The 19,851-nt window shown below is 48.1% G+C and overlaps 1 protein-coding gene across 1 annotated transcript; it reads right to left on the reverse strand.

Moving 5' to 3' along the window:
• Positions 1 to 4,244: 4,244 nt before the first annotated feature.
• LOC308530726 (NACHT, LRR and PYD domains-containing protein 2-like) lies at positions 4,245 to 14,276 on the reverse strand (the record flags this gene model as incomplete). Its single annotated transcript, XM_081107411.1, has 7 exons — positions 4,245 to 4,581; positions 5,484 to 5,651; positions 8,109 to 8,279; positions 8,623 to 8,793; positions 10,904 to 11,074; positions 11,637 to 11,807; positions 12,706 to 14,276. 7 exons carry the CDS (start codon positions 14,274 to 14,276, stop codon positions 4,245 to 4,247), a joined length of 2,760 nt encoding a protein of 919 aa, XP_080963537.1.
• Between the last annotated feature and the right edge of the window lie 5,575 nt (positions 14,277 to 19,851).

The following is a 19,851-nucleotide window of genomic DNA, read 5'->3' on the forward strand; positions in this document are numbered from 1 at the left end:
CCAACCATAAAATTATTTTCATTGCTACCTCATAGCTGTAATGTTGCTACTGTGATGAATCATAATGTAAATATCTGATATGCAGGATGGTTTTAGGCGACCCCTGTGAAAGGGTCGTTCGACCGCCAAAGGGGTCGCGACCCACAGGTTGAGAACCGCTGCTCTAGCCAGACCCTAAGGACTGCATTAGGATGGGAAGTTGAGCAGTGGATCTACTGCTTCTCCCACCCCCACCCCCGTCTATGATGGAATGTTCCACCTCTGCTTTCCCACTGCTCCCCCCACCCCGTGGTCTATGATGAAATGTCCCACCTCTTCCTCCCTCCCCTGTCCCCCCCTATGATGGAATGTCCCACCTCTGCCTCTCCTCCCCGATCACCACCCCACCCTGTGGTCAGCATTGTGAATACACCAAATGCTGTATAGTACATTTTAAAATGATTAAAACAGTAACCTTGATGTTCTGTGTATTTTCACACACACACACACACACACACACACACACACACACACACACACACACAGAGTCTCTTGACATTGCCAAGTATCCCTTCTGGGGCAAAACTGTCCTCACTTGAGAACCACAAGTAGCTAAATTAAGCCTGCCTACTTCCGTACTTGAGTTAAGAAAGGGGCCTTTATCTTCCACTTGGGTCATTCTTTCTCAGCTCACAAATGTGATGTTTTACCCACAACATGTAGCACAGAAGGAAAAACGTGAAAGGTTAAGAGATGTGGAAGAGAAACGAGGAGGCAGCTGGTCAAAGACAGACAACCACCATATACTTTCACTTACATGTGGAATCTAAGGAACAAACTAAACCAACCAAGTAGAGACAGACTCATAGACACAGAGAACAGACTGCCAGCCGCCTGATGGGATGGGGCCTTTGGGGGCTGGGTGGGAAAGGTGAAGGGATTAAGGAATGTAAATTAGCAGTTACAGCACAGTCACAGGGGGTGTCAAATACAGCAGAGGGAACATCCTATATAATAAAACCCTAACATGCAAATCAATCAAACAGCAGAATGACCGGTCACTATGATGCACACTGACCACCAGGGGCAGATATCAACGCAGGAGCTGCCCCCAGGCCCCAGGCCAGCCAAGGTGGGTACCAGCGGGGGCTCCCCTGATCATCCCACTGGTCACCCCCCAGAGGGAGGCAACCAGCGGCAGTGGGGGCGGCGGGGCCAGTGAGAGGGTGGCGCCAAGCCAGCCAACGTGGGTGCCAACGGGGGCCCTCTAATTGCCCCACCAGTTGCCCCACAGATCAGCCCTGAACACCGGCCAGGCCTAGGGACCCTACCTGTGCACAAATTTCGTGCACTGGGCCTCTAGTAGTCAATAATTATTGTCATAAAAATATGTATGGTGCCAGGTGGATACTTGAAGTATTGGGAGGGGATCACTTCAGAAGTTATATAAATGCCTAATTACTATGTTGTGTACCTGTAACTAATATAAAATACTGAATATCACCTATAATTGAAAAATACAATAATTGTCCAGCCTGCGTGGTCCAGTGGTTGAGTGTCGACTTACGCACCAGGAGGTCACAGTTCGATTCCTGGTCAAGGACACATACCTGGGTTTCTGGCTCGATCCCAGTATGGGGTGTGCAGGAGGCAGTTGATCAATGATTCTCATCATTGATGTTTCTGTCTTTCTCCCTCTCCCTTCCTCTCTGAAATCAATAAAAATGTATAATTTTTAAAACCGTGTTGGAGCCCTAGTGGGTTTGCTTAGTTTAAGGAGCATCAGCCTGCAGACCAAAGGGTCTCAGGTTTGATCCTGGTCAAGGGCACATACCTCAGCTGCAGGCTCCTCCCTGGCCTGGGCCCTGGTTGGGGCTCGGGCAGGAGGCAACCAATCGATGTGTTTCTCTCACATTGATATTTCTGTCTTTCCCTCTCTCTTCCACTCTCCTTAAAAAATCCATGGAAATAGCGAAGATCTGGAAACAGCCTAAGTGCCCATCAGCAGATGAATGGATTAGAAAACTGTGGTACATCTACACAATGGAATACTATGCTGCTATAAAAAAGAAGGAATTCTTACCATTTGCAACAGCATGGATGGAACTGGAGAGCATTACACTAAGTGAAATAAGCCAGTCAATGAAAGAAAAATACCACATGATCTCACTCATCTAAGGATAATAAAGACCATTATGAACTGATGAATAAAAATAGATACAGAGGCAGAGCAGGATCGAACAGACTGTCTGTCAAACTACAGCGGGAAGGCTGGGGAGGGTTGGGGCGTGGGGGGGGGGGGCGGTAAGAGATCAACCGAAGGACTTTGTATGCATGCATATAAGCATAACCAATGGACATAAGACACTGGGGGATAGGGGAGGCCAGGGGAATGTCAAGGGGAGGGGGGGAGGAGACATATGTAATATTCTTTGTAATACTTTAAGCAATAAAACAATTTTTAAAAAGTCAATGGAAATATATCCTCAGGTGAGGATTAACAAAAAAAAATTTGAGGGAAAATAGAGATGACTCACCTTTGTCAGTGTCTAGGAATTAGTGCTCAATGAATTTAATTTTTTGAATTTACTTTTTAAAGGATGTTCTGAAGTGGCTTTGCTGCTTTTCTATGAATTACCAGCAATAGGTTGTGGATCACAGAGGCTGTGTTCTCCTGGGGAATGGGTTGCACACAGGGAATTATTTAAAGTTTAAAGCCAACTGTGATATGATCAGATCTGTGCTTCATCAATAACAGAATTGATTAGCTCTGGCCAGGTGGCTCAGTTGGAGCATCATGCCATGCTCCAAAAAGGTTTCAGGTTCGATCCCCAGCTGGGGTGAGTATGGGAGACAACCGATCATATTCCTCTGTCTGCCTTCCTCTCTAAAAATCAGTGAAATATCAAGTGAGGATTGAAAAATAACAGGATAGATTAGAGCAGGGCTGGGCAAATTAGGACCCATGAGCTAAATCTGACCCCTTGCCTGTTTTTGTAAATAAAGTTTTATTGGAACACAGCCACGCCCCCTCATTATTGTATTGTCTATTGCTGCTTTTGCACTGTAACAGCAAAGTTGAGTCGTTGTCACAGTGACCATGTAGTCTGCAAAACCTAAATATTGGTTATCTGGCCCTTTATAGACAAAAAAAAAAAAAAACTTACCAACTCCTGCATTAGAAAATCATAAACTACACCAATCATGTTGACCCATGGGGCTACTATTAAGTTAGGTTAAGAAATACCTGAGGAGGCTCAGAAAAACGGGGGGAGAAAAACCATCAATGTCATGATACATTTTCCTAGACTAAGTATGCCAAGCATCAAGTTTATGCTAAGTTACCTTTGGGGCATATTGATAAATGCAGGTTCACCCTGAACCATGTGGCTCCGTTGGTTGGCAATTCGTCCTGTGCACTGAAAGGTTGTGGGTTTGATTCTGATCAGGGCACATACCCGGGTTTCCTGTTAGATCCCCAGTCAGCAAGGTTGTGGAAGGCAACAGATTTATGTTTCTCACTCATTGGTTTCTCTCTCTCTCATCTATCTTCCTTCCCCCTCTCTTAAAAAAAATATAAGCATGTCCTCAGGTGAAGATTTTAAAAAATTAAAAATTGCCCTTGCCCTGACCAGTTTGGCTCAGTGGATAGAGCGTTGGCCTGCAGAATGAAGGGTCCCAGGTTTGATTCCAGTCAAGGGTATGTACCTTGGTTGCAGGCACATCCCCAGTAGGGGGTGTGCAGGAGGCAGCTGATCGATGTTTCTCTCTCATCGATGTTTGTAACTCTCTATCCCTCTCACTTCCTCTCTGTAAAAAAAAAAAAAAAAAAATCAATTTAAAAAAATAAATAAATAAATTGCCCTCACTGGTGTGGCTCAGTTGGTTGAGCATCATCCTGTGCACCAAAAGGTTGCCAGTTCCATCCCCATCAGGGCACATGCCTGGTTGTGGTCTCCGCCTCCATTAGGGGGCGTGCAAGAGGCAGCTGATCTATATTTTGCTCTCTCATGGATGTTTCTCTCTCTCCTCTCCCTTCCTCTTTCTACAAAGCCTTAAGAGATCAAATAGAAGAAAGGCAACTCCAAACATAGTGCTTTGCTTTTTATTATCCCGAATCCTTGTGAAAAAACACAGATATTTGACATAAAGTGGACAGGTGACTCGTACAGAATATACTATACACCAGAGAGCAGACGCGTCAGCTCCCTTCGCCACTTTGACCCAGTAATTACCATTCGGCCATCAGGTCTCCGCCAGAGAGACTAGTAAATAACGGGAAAGTTATCTCGGGCCGTAAAGAAAGGGAATTCGCAGAAGGAGGAGCTGGCCGCTCTGGCAGCCTTGCAGTCGATGTTCAGCTTGGGGTTGCTGTCCCTCACTTCCTTCAGCAGCTTCTGGGTCTGGGCGCTGGACTCGTCGGTCCTCAGCCGGAGCCTCTTCAAAGGGCTGGATCTCTGCTTCAGGGCCTCGAAGAGCATGGTGATACCGCTCTGCCCCAAGGAGTTCTGGCCCAGGTCCAGGACCTCCAGCCTCTGGTTGCTGGCCAGGGCAGACGCCAGGTCCTGCCAGCAGAAAGACGGGAGGGAGCAGCCACAGAGCCTGTGGAGGGAGGAAAACGGGGGCCGATCACTCTCAGAACAAGTCCTCATTGGGATCCTACCGGGAGCCAGCCACACTCCGGCCTGCAGGGGACCTGGTAGTGAAGAAATTGGGGGAATTGTTTTCTTCATGGAGCTTATTTTAGGGACATCGGCCATCAGGACATGCTGGTTTTTATCTTTATTGTTGAGTGTATTACAGAGGTCCCCTTCCCGCCCCCCCCCCCCCTTATTCCTCTCCACCCGGTTCCTGCCTTGAAGACCATATGAACAAGTTGTTGGGATAAGTCAGCCAGAGAGAAGGATTAGGTGGGTTGATGGTGGTCAGTGAATTTTGTTGTTAATACTCCCCCAGGGATTTTTTTGCCATTTATTTTTAGAGAGTGGAAGGAAGGAAGGGGAAGAGAGAGAGGTATATGAGAGTGACAGTATGTGAGAGTGACATTGATTGATTACCTCCCACACACACCTGACCATGGCCAGGATTGAACCTGCAGCCCAAGTACATGGCCTTGACCAGGAATCAAACCCACAACCCTTTGGTCCATAGGCCAACATCCTGACCACTGAGCAACACCAACCAGAGCAGTCAGTGAGTTCTTCCTTGGGAAGATACAAGAAAAAAAACTAAAGGACAACGTAGCTGAGATACTAAGCTGCCCCGCATAACTAACAAGAAGAAGTATAGGTATCCTTGAAACCCATCTGCACCTACATCCACTCCTCCCGCCTCCTGAGTGCCTTTGTAACCACCCACTGACCTGCATTCACTTTCTGTCGGCGTTTGCGCCCAACACTGGGCCAGGAGTGGTTCTATCACAGTCTCTCTCTCTCTCTTCCCCAAACTATCTCCGAGGGGTTAACTAGTTCCAAAACACCTGGAACAGGCACAGAAGGACCTACCCTAGGCATTTGAGGTTGCAACTCGGCTTCTTCAACGCCTCACAGAGAAACCACAACCCAGTTGCTATGGGGTTGAGACTCAGGTCCAAGAAGGTCAGGCTGGAGTCTCCTTGGAGAAAGTCGGAGATGGGCTTGCAGCCGCGTCTGGTAATGCTGCACTGGCACAACCTACGGAAAAGAGTCAGAAGAGGGGTCTTCTTCATGGAGCCATATACTTCCAGTTAGGTTTGTGCATAACAGACAAATGGAATGATGGTTACGTTATTTCTACCTGGCTGGGGGGTAGAGGGTGAAACTGACCTTTGCCTGCCTGCCTTTTATTTATTTTTTAAATAATTTTTTTTAATTATTTTAAAAGGGAGGAAGAGAAAATTATTTAAAAGGGAGGAAGAGAGAGGGAGAGAGAGAGCAAAACATCAATGATGAGAGAGAATCATTGAAAGCTGCCTCCTGCATGCCCCACACTGGGGATGGAGCCTGCAACCCGGGCATGTGCCCTGTCTAGGAATTGAACCAGGACCTCCTAGCTCATAGGTCCATGCTCAACCACCGAGCCATACCAGCTGGGCTGCCTCCTTTTGTGATAAACACACACATACCTCCAAGACATGGGTGTTCCTAGAATAGCAGCATATTATAGGTCAACAGCTTGGGCTCTGGGTACACACAAACCTGAGGCTGAATCTGAGTTCTAGTTTATTTTCTTTTTCTTAATGTTTCCATTACAACTCACATTCAATCATTCATATGTGGAATCTAATGAACAAAATGAACTAACAAGCCCTAGCCAGTTTGGCTCAGCAGATAGAACATTGGCCTGTGAACTGAAGGGTCCTGGGTTTGATTCCAGTCAAGGGCACATACCAAGGTTGCAGGCTCCTCCCGGCCCAGGCCATGGTCGGGGTTGGTCAGGAGGCAACCATCGATGTGTTTCTCTCACATCAATGTTTCTCTCTCTCTTCCACTCTAATATTCAATGGGAAAATATCCTCAGTGAGGGTTCCAAAACATGAACAAACAAAAGAGACAGAATCATAGACAGGGGGTAGGCTGACAGCTATTGGGGACAGGGGCACTGGGTAGAGTGGGTGGAGGGATTGAGGAAAAAAGAAAAAAAAACTCATGGACATGGACAACAGTGTGGTGATTGCTGGCGGAGGAGGGTCTAGGTGGGGTAAATGGTGATGGATAGAGACTTAACTTGGGGTGGTGAACACACAATACAGTGTACCAATGATGTTCAGCGCACCTGAAACCTGTGTAATTTTGTTAGCCAGTGTCACCTCAATAAATTCAATAAAAAGGAAAAATTTTAAATTAAAACATAAAATAGGGCTGTCTATTAACAGTATATAAAATTTTTGTTCTTCTAATAAATACTATTTGGGAGAGATATGATTTTTCTTTCATTTTCTCTATCCGCTCCTATAAAGCTGAGCACTTGGGTTTTTTCCATTTTAGACTTAAATGATTGGGGCATGTCTGGATTAAGGTCTATTGTTTTCTGTCTTTTTACCTTTTAAATATTATTTTTCCACTACAGTTGACATACAACATCATGTTGGTTTCAGGTGTGCAGCAGAGTGGTTAAGGCATTTATATACCTTACGAAGTGACCTTCCTGGCAAGTCTAGCACCCGCCTGGCACCATCCATAGTTATTGCAATATTGTTGGCCGTATTCCCTATGCTGAACTTTCATCCCTGTGATATACCCTAGACTGAGACATCAGGTGTGTCCAGGGCCACACTAGAAGCTATTGAGATGACTGGCAGCCAGTTTAGGAGTGCAACAGCCCCAGAGAAATCAAAACCAGATAGAACTTCTGAGCAGAAATAGGGCTCCAACTCGACACAGTCTCTGGAATGTTGCCCTCCCTGTGATGAAAACGGGCACAGGTGGTTCCTATTGGGCTTGTTCCCAGGTAACAAGGTCAGCGAACCACAGCCCATGGGTCAATCCAGCCCACCACCTGTTTTTGTTTGTTTTTCCACTTAGGGTGATGTTGGTTCTCAATACCATACAGATTTCAAGTGTACAACCCAACAAAACCTCCTCTGCACACTGCATCCTACAACCATCACCCAAAGCAAAGTCTCTCTCCGTCCCCATTCCCTTTTGCCCACCTCCACCTACCCCCCTGGCTTTTTTGTCAATAACGTTTTCTTGGAACATGGCCACACTCATTCCTGCATGCGGTTACGTGACAGTGGCAGAGTTGACTAACTGGAATGGAGACCCCATGGCCCACAACGCCTCACATGTTTACAATATGGCTCTTTGCAGAAAAATAAAATTCCAACTCATACCCTGTAACTCAATCCGTTCCCAATTGCAGGAAGAAGTTATGTCATACAAACTCGAAGAACACACAAACGGGTCAGAACTGAGAACCTAGCTCCTATCCCAAATTCTCAGCATGGGAGAAGCCAAAGGTCCACTCAGCCCTGAAAGGCAGGCAAATAGTAACATCTGTTTCTACCCACGTTTCACCCAATTTGCAGCAGGGTCTTGCCGGTTGCTTCAAATAGAGTTATTAAGTGGTGTTATGTGTGTCCTACATGTCCTACACACACACACACACACACACACACACACACACACACACAGCCAGTGGGGACTTACACCAGGGTCTGTAGCTGACATTCCGGGTAACCCAAACCCTCGCTCAGCAGTCTCACCCCACCATCTCCAAGGTTGTTCTTGGCCAAGCACAGGTGTGTCAGCCTCTGGTTGACCATCAAAGTGGAGGCGAGCTCCTTGCAACAGACTTCTGTCAGGTGACAGTTTTCCAACCTACAAAAGCAACCACATCCACGGTCAGGCGGTGAGAACATTGCCAAAGCACAACCTTCTCCAGGGAGAGCTCTCCTGGTTCACTCCCCCCACCCTCTCTCTCTTGAGCCATGACGACCAGAAAGGAGAGAAAGGGCAAGCAAAAATGTAGGATTCATCCGCCTGGGACCAGAAACGGAAACGAGGTATCACCTCACACCTGTCAGAATGGCAACCATCAATAAACCAGGTGTTGCCTACATCAGTAGGTTGTCCAGGAAATAGGGGTGCTCCCGTTGCTCTCCTCTATGTGGTCCCAGATCCAAACACAAGGGTGCCCCGTGGGAGAAGAGGAGACACTTACGACAACCACTGTAGGAAGCAATTTGGGTGCCTCAGACTCCCACACAGCAACTTGACCCCCTCATCCCCGAGCTCACTGGCTGTGAGGTCCAGAGATTGCAGGGACTGGTTGACTTTGAGGGCCAAGGAGAAGTCGTTCAAATGCTGAGTGAAATCAGAACAAGACCCCAACCTGTGGGATACATGGGGGAAAGTCATTCTCCTGGGAGGACAGAGACCCTGCAGGCTTATGCTGCCCCCAAAGACTGTATCCTGGATGTTCATCTCATTCTACTTCAATATGTAGCCAGCCCTGGCCTGAAGGATTGGAGAGAGTTGATGTCATTGGCTTTTCTTCAAATATCCCCATGGCCATTCAATGTCCAGCCTCATCTCAATTCTGTGTGAAGTTTCACCAACATGACCCGTTATTTTTTCACATCTCATTTTTTTTAATATGATCATCACATCCTCTGCCTGAGTCTGTCCTATTCTCACTTGGGTCTAGATATGATTCTATAGGGGAGCCCTCGCCGTGTGGCTCAGTTAGTTGGAGCTTCATCCCGTACACCAAAAAGAAGTTATGGGTCCAATTCCCAGTCAGGGCACATACCTAGGTTTCAGGTTTGATTCCCTGGCCAGGGGCATATGGGAGGCAACTGATGGATGTTTCTCTCACATGACATCTCTTTCTCCCCATTCCTCTCTCTCTAAAATCAATAAAAACATATCCTCATGTGAGGATTTTTTTTAAAATAAAATTTTAAAAAAGGATTCTATAGGAGGGGGAAAAAAGTTGATTCCTGATACTCAAAAAGTTCAACTTCACAAGTTCTTAGGGAATATGCAAATTAAAACAATGAGTTACAATTCGACCTTAGGCAGCCAGGTCCAAAACTCTGTCCAGGTGTTGAGTTTAGGAGTTGCAAGGATGAGAATTGGGAACTCCCTCTGTGCAGTGGGAGGGCATTGAGGGAATCCATGAATCCGTTCTACTGGGCTCTGAAACCCGGCTACTCCTACAGACACAGATGAGAGTGTGGAACTCCAGGACAATATTATGGTCCAATTGACTATGTGCAAAATCTTTGCAAGTTAATAATGAGATATTACCTCGCACCTGTCAGAATGGCTGCCATCAATAAATCCACAAACCACAAACTCTGGTGAGGGTGTGGAGAAAAGAACACGCTAGTGCACTGTCAGTGGGAATGAGGACTGGTGCCACCATTAGGGAAAACAGTATGGAGTTTCCTCAAAACATTAAAAATGGAACTGCCGAGTGACCCAAGGATCCCACTCCTGGGAATGTATCCTAAGAATCCCAAAACACCAACTCGGAAGAATGTATGCACCCCTACGTTCATAGCAGAATCATTTACAATAGCTAAGGTCTGGAAACAGCCCTTGTGCCCATCAATAGAGGAGTAGGTAAAAAAGCTGTGGGACATTTATGCAATGGGATATTTTGCAGCATGGATGGACCTGGAGAGCATAATGCTAAGTGAAATGAGCCAGTCAGAGAAAGACAAATACCATATGATTTCACTTATGTGTGGAATATGATGAACAAAATAAACTGATGAACAAGATAGAACTAGAGGCATGGATGCATGGAGTAGACGGGCAGATCACCAGAGAGGACCGAATGAAAGAAGCTAAAGAGATTAGACAAAAAAAAACATGCATAATCCATAGATACAGACAACAGGATGGTCATAGCCAGAGAGAAGGCGGGCCGAGCCTGGGTGGATGTGGGCAAAGGGGAAAAAAGAATGGGGGACACCTGTAATAGTGTCAACAATATAAATAAGAAAAAAAATGGTGCCTTAAAGCTGGGAGATGACAATCAGAACAATGTTATTGGTCTTCACTGACGAAGGGGGACTCTCTGGGAGGAGTGAGCCACCAGGAACCAGGAGCCTGGATGCTTCTAGGGGGTTACAAAGTGGGCAGGGCAGGTCCGGGGCTGCTCTGGGTCACAGCAGAAAGGCAGCATGCCGCCTGGAGTACCACGTCCCTACGCTAGAGGAAGCCACAAAAGTCTGCGGGTTTCTTTTGCTTTGGAGGCTCATTATTCAATGCACTTTACAGGCTGGTGAGAGCGCAGAGGCTGAAACCCCGCCCCCGCGTGGTGTGATAACCAATCAGAGTGGTGCTCTGTTCCTGTTGCTCACCCAGCTCACAGCGCACAGCAGTGACAGTAACATGAGAAATATCTGAGATACCCCAGGCCGCACCATGCACCTGATACGCTATAGGCCGCGCCATGCACCAGGGATACTGCAGGCCATGCCATGTACCTGAGATACTGCAGGTTGCACCTCCGGTGCTTTAGGGCCTCGCACAGCAGCAGCAGCAGCATGGTGTCGCAGGGGACGCTGCCTTCCAGGATCAGGTGCGTCAGGGTCTTCTTACCAACCAAAGCCAGACAGAAGTCCCGATAGGCGTGGACCGGGGAGACGTTTTTAACCCTGGGAAACACAGAAGGGAGGGGTCCCAGGTTCGATTCTGGCCAAGGGCACGTACCTTGGTTGCAGGCTCCTCCCCAGCCCAGGCCCTGGTTGGGGCGCATGCAGGAGGCAACCCGTCAATGTGTTTCTCTCACATCGATGTTTCTTTCTGTCTTTCCCTCTCTCTTCCACTCTCCCTAAAAATCAATGGGAGCCCTGACCAGTTTGGCTCAGTGGCTAGAGAGCGTCGGCCTGCAGACTGAAGGGTCCCAGGTTCGACTCTGGTCAAGGGCGTGTACCTTGGTTGCAGGCACATCCCCAGTAGGGGGTGTGCAGGAGGCAGCTGATCGATGTTTCTCTCTCATCGATGTTTCTAACTCTCTATCCCTCTCCCTTCCTCTCTGTAAAAAATCAATAAAATATATTTTTTTTAAAAAATCAGTGGGAAAATATCCCCAGGTGAGGATTAAACACCCCCTCTCACCCCCTCTCATCCCCTCTCACCCCCTCACACACTCTCACACCCTCTCTCACCCTCTCACACAAGGACGACCATTGCAAGGTGAGCTTAGCTTCTACTTACACCACCTTCTGGACGTTACAGGTGACGCGGGTTATCTGCTCACACAGAATCCTCACGGAGGAGTGACTCAGGAAGCTCTGACTCACTTCCAGAAACGTCAGGTTCTCGTTGGAGCTCAGCACAGAGCAGAGCTCCGTCCAGCGACAAAGAGCCTGATGGTCTTGCTGGGACCTAGCAGGACGTGACAGAGAACAGCACCTATCAACAGCACGGCCCTGGCCGGGTAGCTCAGTTGGTTGGAGCATCGTCCGGATACACCAAGGTGGCAGGCTCCATCCCCGGTCAGGCAAGAGGGTGGAGGAAGGATGTGAGGGAGAAATAGGGAACATCTGTAATCACGTCAACCAATAAAAATTTAACTTTAGCCCTGGCCAGTTTGGCTCAGTGGATGGAGCGTCGGCCTGCAGACTGAAGGGTCCCAGGTTCAATTCCAGTCAAGGGCACATGCCTGGGTTGCAGGCTCGGTCCCCAGTGGGGGGCGTGCAGGGGGTAGCCAGTGGATGGTTCTCTCTCATCATTGATGTTTCTCTTTCTCTCTCTCTCCTTCCTTCTTCTCTCTGGAATCAATAAAACATACATATTTAAAAATATTAAACTTTAAAGAAAGAAACAAATCCAGCCAGCGTGGCTCAGTGGTTGAGCATCAATCCATTAACAAAGAAGTCCTGGTCAAGGGCACATACCCGGATTGTGGGCTCAATCCCCAAGGTGGGGCATGCAGGAGGCAGCCGATCAGTGATTCTCTATCATAGATGTTTCTATCTCTCTCTCCCTCTCCCTTCCTCTCTGAAATCAATAAAAGTATTTTTTTAAAAAACAAAACACTAGCCGAAACTGGTTTGGCTCAGTGGATGGAGCGTCGGCCTGCAGACTGAAGGGTCCCAGGTTCGATTCCGGTCAAGGGCATGTACCTGGGTTGCGGGCACATCCCCAATATGGGATGTGCAGGAGGCAGCTGATCGATGTTTCTAACTCTCTATCCCTCTCCCTTCCTCTCTGTAAAAAATCAATAAAATATATTTTTTTTAAAAAAAAACACACGAGTGGAATAGGAGGGGCGAGTCCTTACCGCTCTACCCACGTGCCTGGCTCCGAGGCCCCGTCATTCTCCAGGAAGATCCCCTTCTCCACCTGCAGCCAGAGCCTGCGCAGGGCCTGGCCGTGCCTGAGGCAGAAGGACGCGTGCACGAGGTCCCTCTCACTCTGCAGGTGCAGGGCCAGCTCCGTGATGGGCGCCAGGGCCTCCCTCACCAGCGCCTCCTCCTGAGACTCATAGAGGCAGCGCATCAGCTCCCGGGTGTCCGCCCTGGAGGAGAAGGGCCAGTCCCTGCTGCGCGTCACTCTCAGCAGCTCCTGCCTGACGTCCAGGGACACGCGGCAGCCGAAGGTGGCCTCCAGCTCCCGGGCCCTCTCCTGGTTGGCGAGGCCGAACAGGAAGTAGCCCACGCGGGTCAGGCTGGGGTTGCGCAGCCGCTCCTCCTTGGACAGCAGCGCGCGCACGGTCCCGATGTCCGGCGCCCAGCCGCCCGCGTCCCCCCGCTCCGCGCCGTCCAGCAGGTAGAACAGGGCGGCCAGGAACTGCTGGACGCTGAGGTGCAGGAAGGCGTAGCAGCCCTCGCAGTCCGCCTCCGCCTGCAGGACCTTGCCGTCCAGGAAAGGGCGCAGGTCGGACTCGCTGACCCCCAGCTGCCCGAGGTCTTCGCCATCGAACAGGGACGTCTGCGCCCAGATGCCCCAGGCGGCCAGGAGGCTCAGGGCGTGGAGCGCAGTGGGGAGGCGCGGGGCGGGGCCGCTGCCGAGGGCCGCTGGGGAGCACTGGCCGCACAGGAAGCGCAGGAACAGCGAGGTGGGGGTCCGGCAGGTGGGGGCCGGGTCCTCCCCCTTCTCCAGCTGCCCCTTCAGACAGGTGCACACGAGCCAGCACACGGCGGGCGCCGCGCCCATGTGGAACAGCGCCGGGCTGCCCTGCATGCCCTCGAAGGCGCGCAGGGCCTGGTCCTGCTGCTCAAAGTGCTTCAGGAAGTAGCCCCTGCGGTCCGCCTCCAGGAAGCCCTCCACCTCGATGAACAGCGGCTGCTCCACCAGGAGCCGCAGCTCCCCCAGGGCCTCCGGGCGCGTGGTGACCAGCAGCGTGGCCTTGGGCAGCAGCTTTCTCTTCAGCAAACTGCCCAGCAGGACGGGCACGGGCTTCGGCTTCTCCCAGTCGCCACAGATGTCATGGATGAGGGACCCCGAGGGTGCTCTGAGCTCGTCGAAACCGTCGATGACCACCAGGATCTTCTGCCCCTGGGCCAGGACCTGGGGGCCGGCCTCCTGCGCGTCTGGGCACTTCTTAGCCAGGAGCTCCGCGAAAGTGCAGGCGCCCTGGCGACCCAGCTCCTTGCAGCTGAGGTAGAAGGCGGAGTGGAATGTCCCCGGGAGGTGGTCCTGTGCCCAGTCCAGCATCCACTTCTTGGCCAGCGTGGTTTTCCCCACGCCCGCCGCGCCCTGCAGCACCACCGTCAGCAGCCTGCGCTGGGAGGAGGTTTTGGAACTGGAGAGCCATGTGGACTTCTGGCTTCCCTCGATGATTTTGTAGCGCAAGTCATCACCGACCCCATCCCAACATGTGTGCTTCCAGATAGAGCAGAATTTCTCCATCGTGTGGCTCGGGCTCTCTCCTTTTCACCTGGAATGAGAGGCAATGGGGGAAAGTTGGCATGTCAGTCACTCCACTTAACCAGAACGTACACTTTGTAAAGGACGAGAAATGAGGAATACCAGGAAGGAATAAAGTGTCTCGTACTGTACCAAACATTGAATGTATAAGACAGTCTCTCTAAGACAGTATTTACCTACCTGGCTTCAGATGATAGATAGATAGATAGATGATAGATAGATAGATAGATAGATAGGTAGGTAGATAGATAGATAGATGATTTCAGAGAGGAAGGGAGAGAGAGAGAGAAACATAAATGATGAGAGAGAATCATGGATCAGCTGCCTCCTGCACGCCCCACACTGGGGATTGAGCCCGCAACCAGGGCATGTGTCCTGACCGGGAATTGAACCTGCAACCTTTCTATGTCCAGGATGATGCTCAACCAACTGAGCCACCCAGCCAGGGCCATCATCCTCTGTCTCTTTTTTTTTTAATATATTTTATTGATTTTTTTACAGAGAGAAAGGGAGAGGGATAGAGAGTTAGAAACATCGATGAGAGAGAAACATCGGTCAGCTGCCTCCTGCACATCTCCTACTGGGGATGTGCCCGCAACCCAGATACATGCCCTTGACCGGAATCGAACCTGGGACCCTTCAGTCGCAGGCCGACGCTCTATCCACTGAGCCAAACCGGTTTCGGCCCTCTGTCTCTTTTTAAACTATCATTGGTATACACTCTCACATCGGTTCTGTTTCAAGGAACAACATATCCATTCCACATTTATATACCTTACACTGCGATTCCCCCAGGTGAAGGGATTGAGAAGTATAGATTGGGAGTTACAGAATAGTCACGGGGGAAAAATAAAATAAAATAAAATAATATTGAATGTTAAAAAAAAAAAAAGAATAGTCACGGGGATGTAAAGTACAGCAGAGGAATATAGTCAATAATATTGTAATAACCATGGATGGGGCCAGGTGGGGACTGGAAATATCAGGGGGAAGGAACACTTTGTAAAGCACATGATTGTCGGTGGTTCTCAACCTTCCTAATGCCGCGACCCTTTCATACAGTTCCTCATGATGTGGTGACCCCCAACCATAAAATTATTTTCATTGCTACTTCGTAACTGTAATTTTGCTACTGTTATGAATTATAATGTAAATATCTGATATGCTATATGTGTTTCCCGATGGTCGCGACCCACAGGTTGAGAACCGCTGGAGCCACTGTGCTGTACACATGAAACTAATACATCATGTTGGATGCAAACCTTCATTTAGAAAGAGCAACAAAAACAAAACTGAATAACACACTATGCCACATACACACAGGAAGCCACCGCTTGCCAATACTATCATGAGAGTGCACCAAGGAACACGGAAGGCTGATGGACCTTGAGCATTAGCAGGGCTGACGCTGAGCACTGATTGTTCGTGCTGAGATAGTGGTGGCTTGAAGCAATTTCCTGACCTGATAGCCTCCAAGTAAATGTTTACTGAACCTTACTGATCTTTACTGACCTTAGAGACAGTCTGTCTGCTACCTGTTTGCTGTGCTTTACTGAGGGCAAGATGTGTATCTAAAACTGAATAAAAAGCAGATAAGCCCAGGTCTCAGTGTGTCTCTTCAAGAAAGAGGTTCCACCTGGCCCCCACCCCTTAATTCATATTTGTGTCTAGTATTTTCGTTTGTGTGTCAGCCCCTCCTTCAGATCCTGAACCCAGCCGTGCAGGTCATGGCACATACAGATGCTGTATCATGGGATTGTACATTTGTAACCAATGTGATTTTACTAACCGATGTCACCCCAATAGATTTAATATTTTAAAAATCAAAAAAAAAGTTTTAATTTAAAAAGAACAAATTTTCCCAGCCAGTATGGCTCATGGTGAGAATTTACCCATCTACCAAGAGGATGCCAAGTCAGGGCACATGCCTGAGTTGTGGGCTTGATCCCCTAGTGGGGGCACCATGCTGGAGGCAGCCAATCAATGTTGGTATTTTTCTCTTAACAATGCTTCTCTCTCTCTAAAATCTAAAATCAATAAAAATATTTTTTAAAAACATATTTGCCAATAATACATCTGATAAGGAGTTAATTTCCAATACACAACTCATACAACTCAACAAAAGGAAGACAAAAAATCCAATTTAAACATGGGCAAAGGACCTAAATAGACACTTCTCCAAAGAGGACATACTAGTATAAATTGCCAAAAGTCATGAAAAAATGCTCAATGTCACTAATCGTCAGAGAGATGCAAATTAAAACTACAGTGAGGTATCACCTCACACCTGTCAGGATGGCTACCATCAATAAATCAAAAAACAACAAGTGCTGGTGAGGATGTGGAGAAAAGGGAACCCTAGTTCACTGCTGGTGGGAATGCAAACTAGTGCAGCCACTGCAGAAAACAATATGGAGTTTCCTCAAAAAATTAAAAGTGGAACTGCCATTTGACCCAGTGATCCCACTTCTAGGAATATACCCTAAGAATCCCAAAACACCAACTAAAAAGAATAAATTCATCCCTATGTTCATAGCAGCCTTATTTATAATCTCTAAGATCTGGAAACAGCCCAAGCACCCATCAGTAGATGAGTGGATAAAAAAGCTGTGGTACATTTACACAGTGAAATACTATGCAGCTGTAAAGAAGGATCTATTACCCTTTGAGACAATGTGGAGGGACCTGGGGATTAATATGCTAAGCGAAATAAGCCAGTCAGAGAAAGATAAATATCACATGCTCTCACTTATAGGTGGAATCTAATGAACAAAATAGAACCAGAGGCATGGAAACATGGAACAGACTGATGAATCTCAGAGGGAAGGGGGAGTGGATGGACAGGAAGAGATTAACCAAAGAATTTATATGCATATATGCATAACCCATAGACACAGACAATAGTGTCATGAAGGATGGGGTGAGGAGGGAGCTTAATGAGGGGGGGGGGAAGCAGTAGAAGGAAAAAGGAGACATCTGTAATACTCTCAACAATTTTTTTAAAAAATAACCTCTGCTCTCCATCACTGATACACAGCCTCAACCAATTAAATAAAAACAAATTAAAATCTTTATATCCTCAGGCATTAAACGGGCAATAGTAGGGATGCGCCACAAAATGAAATGCAAGTGTTTAGCAAAGACAGAGGGAAAATTACATCCAATCAGAAGATGTGGGGGAGGAAGAAGATAGATCATGCAAAATGTTTCAAAACACAATGGATAGAAAGAGCTCTTGATTGTTCTCTCTCTCTCTCTCTCCTCCCTCTTCCTTCCTCTCTCTCTCTACAAATCAAAACAATTGTATTTAATATATTTATATTAAATATATTTAATATAAAAATGCTCATGCTAAAATGTAAAGTCAAAACAGAACAAAAACCATCAAGTCACACACTCAGCAACACCTCCATCTCCTCAGATGGAAAAGTCATGGAAACATGGGCATTCCCGGAATCCAGAGACCATGCCTGAGTGTCCATGTCAAGGATGAGTGTGTCCTGACCGTGTCCTTTTTCAGTGCTGTCTTGGACCAGCATGCATTTGGTTTTGTGAGGCAGAAACTTAAAAGGGAAACTGGGAGAGCGTTATGCTGAGCGAACTAAGCCAGGCAGAGAAAGACAAATGTCACATGATCTCACTTATAGTTGGAGTCTAATGAACAAAATAGAACCAGAGGCATGGATGCATGGAACAGACTGACAGATCTCAGAGGGAGGAGGATGGGGGTGAGGGTGGCAAGAGATTAAACTAAGAATTTATATACACATACGCATAACCCAGGGACACAGACAATAGGGTGGGGAAGGCCTGGGGTGGGGCAATGGGGGGAATGGGGAACATCTGCATTAGTGTCAACAATAAAAATGTTTAAATAAAATAAAAAAATAAAAAACCACTAAGCAACCAACAGGAGTAAATTACTGTTTAGCAAACTCCACATTTTTTTCAGATTTCACCAGTTTTTCCACTAAAGCCCTTTTCCGTTCCAGGAGCCAATGCACGTGGCATTGAGTCAAATCGGTACTTCCATCAGCCTCCCTGTCCTCCTGTAACAAGTTATCTGTTATCACTGTAGACCTATAGTTCTGTACTAATAAAATATGTATTTTTACATAATGAAAAAAGTGGGGGGAACACAGCACGTCTGCCACATTTTTCCAGTTCCGACTAAAGGAAGTGATTTCAGGAAGGTGGTAGGTTAGGAGGTTAGATGCCAGCGTGAGTGGGCCGGGACACACGGGTGCTGCGAGGACTTGGAGGTGAGAGCAGCTGCTCATAGAAACCCCATTGTGGGAGTGAGAAACCAGGTCTGGCTGTGAGAGCCCACAGTGGGAGGGAAAGGGTGGGGTTCCTTGACAAGCAGATCAACCTGAGGGGAGAATGAGGTCTGGTGGAATTTATTTAGTTAATCCTCACCTAAGAATATTTTTTTCCATTGATTTCTAGAGAGTGGAAGGGAAAGGGAGGGGGAAGAGAAAAAGAGAAAGAGAAAGAGAGAGAGAGAGAGAGAGAGAGAGAGAGAGAGAGAGAGAGATCTATTGGTTGCCTCCCTCTAGTATGTGCCCTGACTGGGGTTGGGATGGAACCTGCAACCAAGGTATGTACCCTTGACTGGAATCGAACCCTTGAATGGGCCAGCTGGCGCTCTAACCACTTAGAAACACCAGCCAGGGCTGGTCTGATAGAATTTTTTATGATACAATGAGGAGGGGCAAGGCTTGCACCTACAGAACGCACACACAGAAAAGCAATGTGAAGCAGGCGGGAAGGTAAGCAGAAAGTCACCCTCTGGGTCTATATGGAGATCTCTGCTAACTGACTCATAAATTGGTCCTACATGACTCAAAGGAGACCGGCAGGATGGAAATTAACACCAACTTCCCAGCCAGCATGGCTTAGCTGTTGTGTGTGGACCTATGAACCTGGAGGTCATGGTTCCATTCCTAGGTTGCGGGCTAGATCCCCAGTGTGGGGCATGCAGGAGGCAGCCAATTGATGATTCTCATCATGCATGTTTTTACCTCTCTCTCCTTCTCCCTTCCTCTCTGAAATCAGTAAAAATATATTTTTAAAAAACAAAACACACCAACTGAGATCTGCTCACCTTCTAGGAAGGGAGCCCAGGGCAGCAAAAACCACATTAGATATCAGAGCCACGTGGTGCGAGGAGGTGTGAGCCCTCGGGACCACTCAGGGGGTGGGGCTTAGCTCTGTGAGGGAGAAATGGGGCGGAGGCGGAGGAGGAAGCAAGAAAGGTTTCCTACAAACAGGTAGGGAGTGTGCACGTTTGGGAAGCCCCGTTGACCCTGCTCCCTGTGGGTTATAAGTCACTGAAGTCCAGTTTCCACCCACATGCGGGGGGGGGGGGGGGTTCAGCCAACTGCCCCACGTGGGCAGATAGGACTTGAGAGGGAGCCTAGGAAAACGAGCAACAAGCAGGGAGTGGGTGGTGGAGCCAGGTGACTAGCGTTTCCCTGGGAAAAGGTCTGAGTGAGGAAGGATAAAGGCAGGAGCTGAGCAGAATGTGCCTGGGAGGCCCTATCCTCCTGGTGAA

Source organism: Myotis nattereri, assembly GCF_964212035.1.
Source record: "Myotis nattereri genome assembly, chromosome: 15".
Taxonomy (NCBI): domain Eukaryota; kingdom Metazoa; phylum Chordata; class Mammalia; order Chiroptera; family Vespertilionidae; genus Myotis; species Myotis nattereri.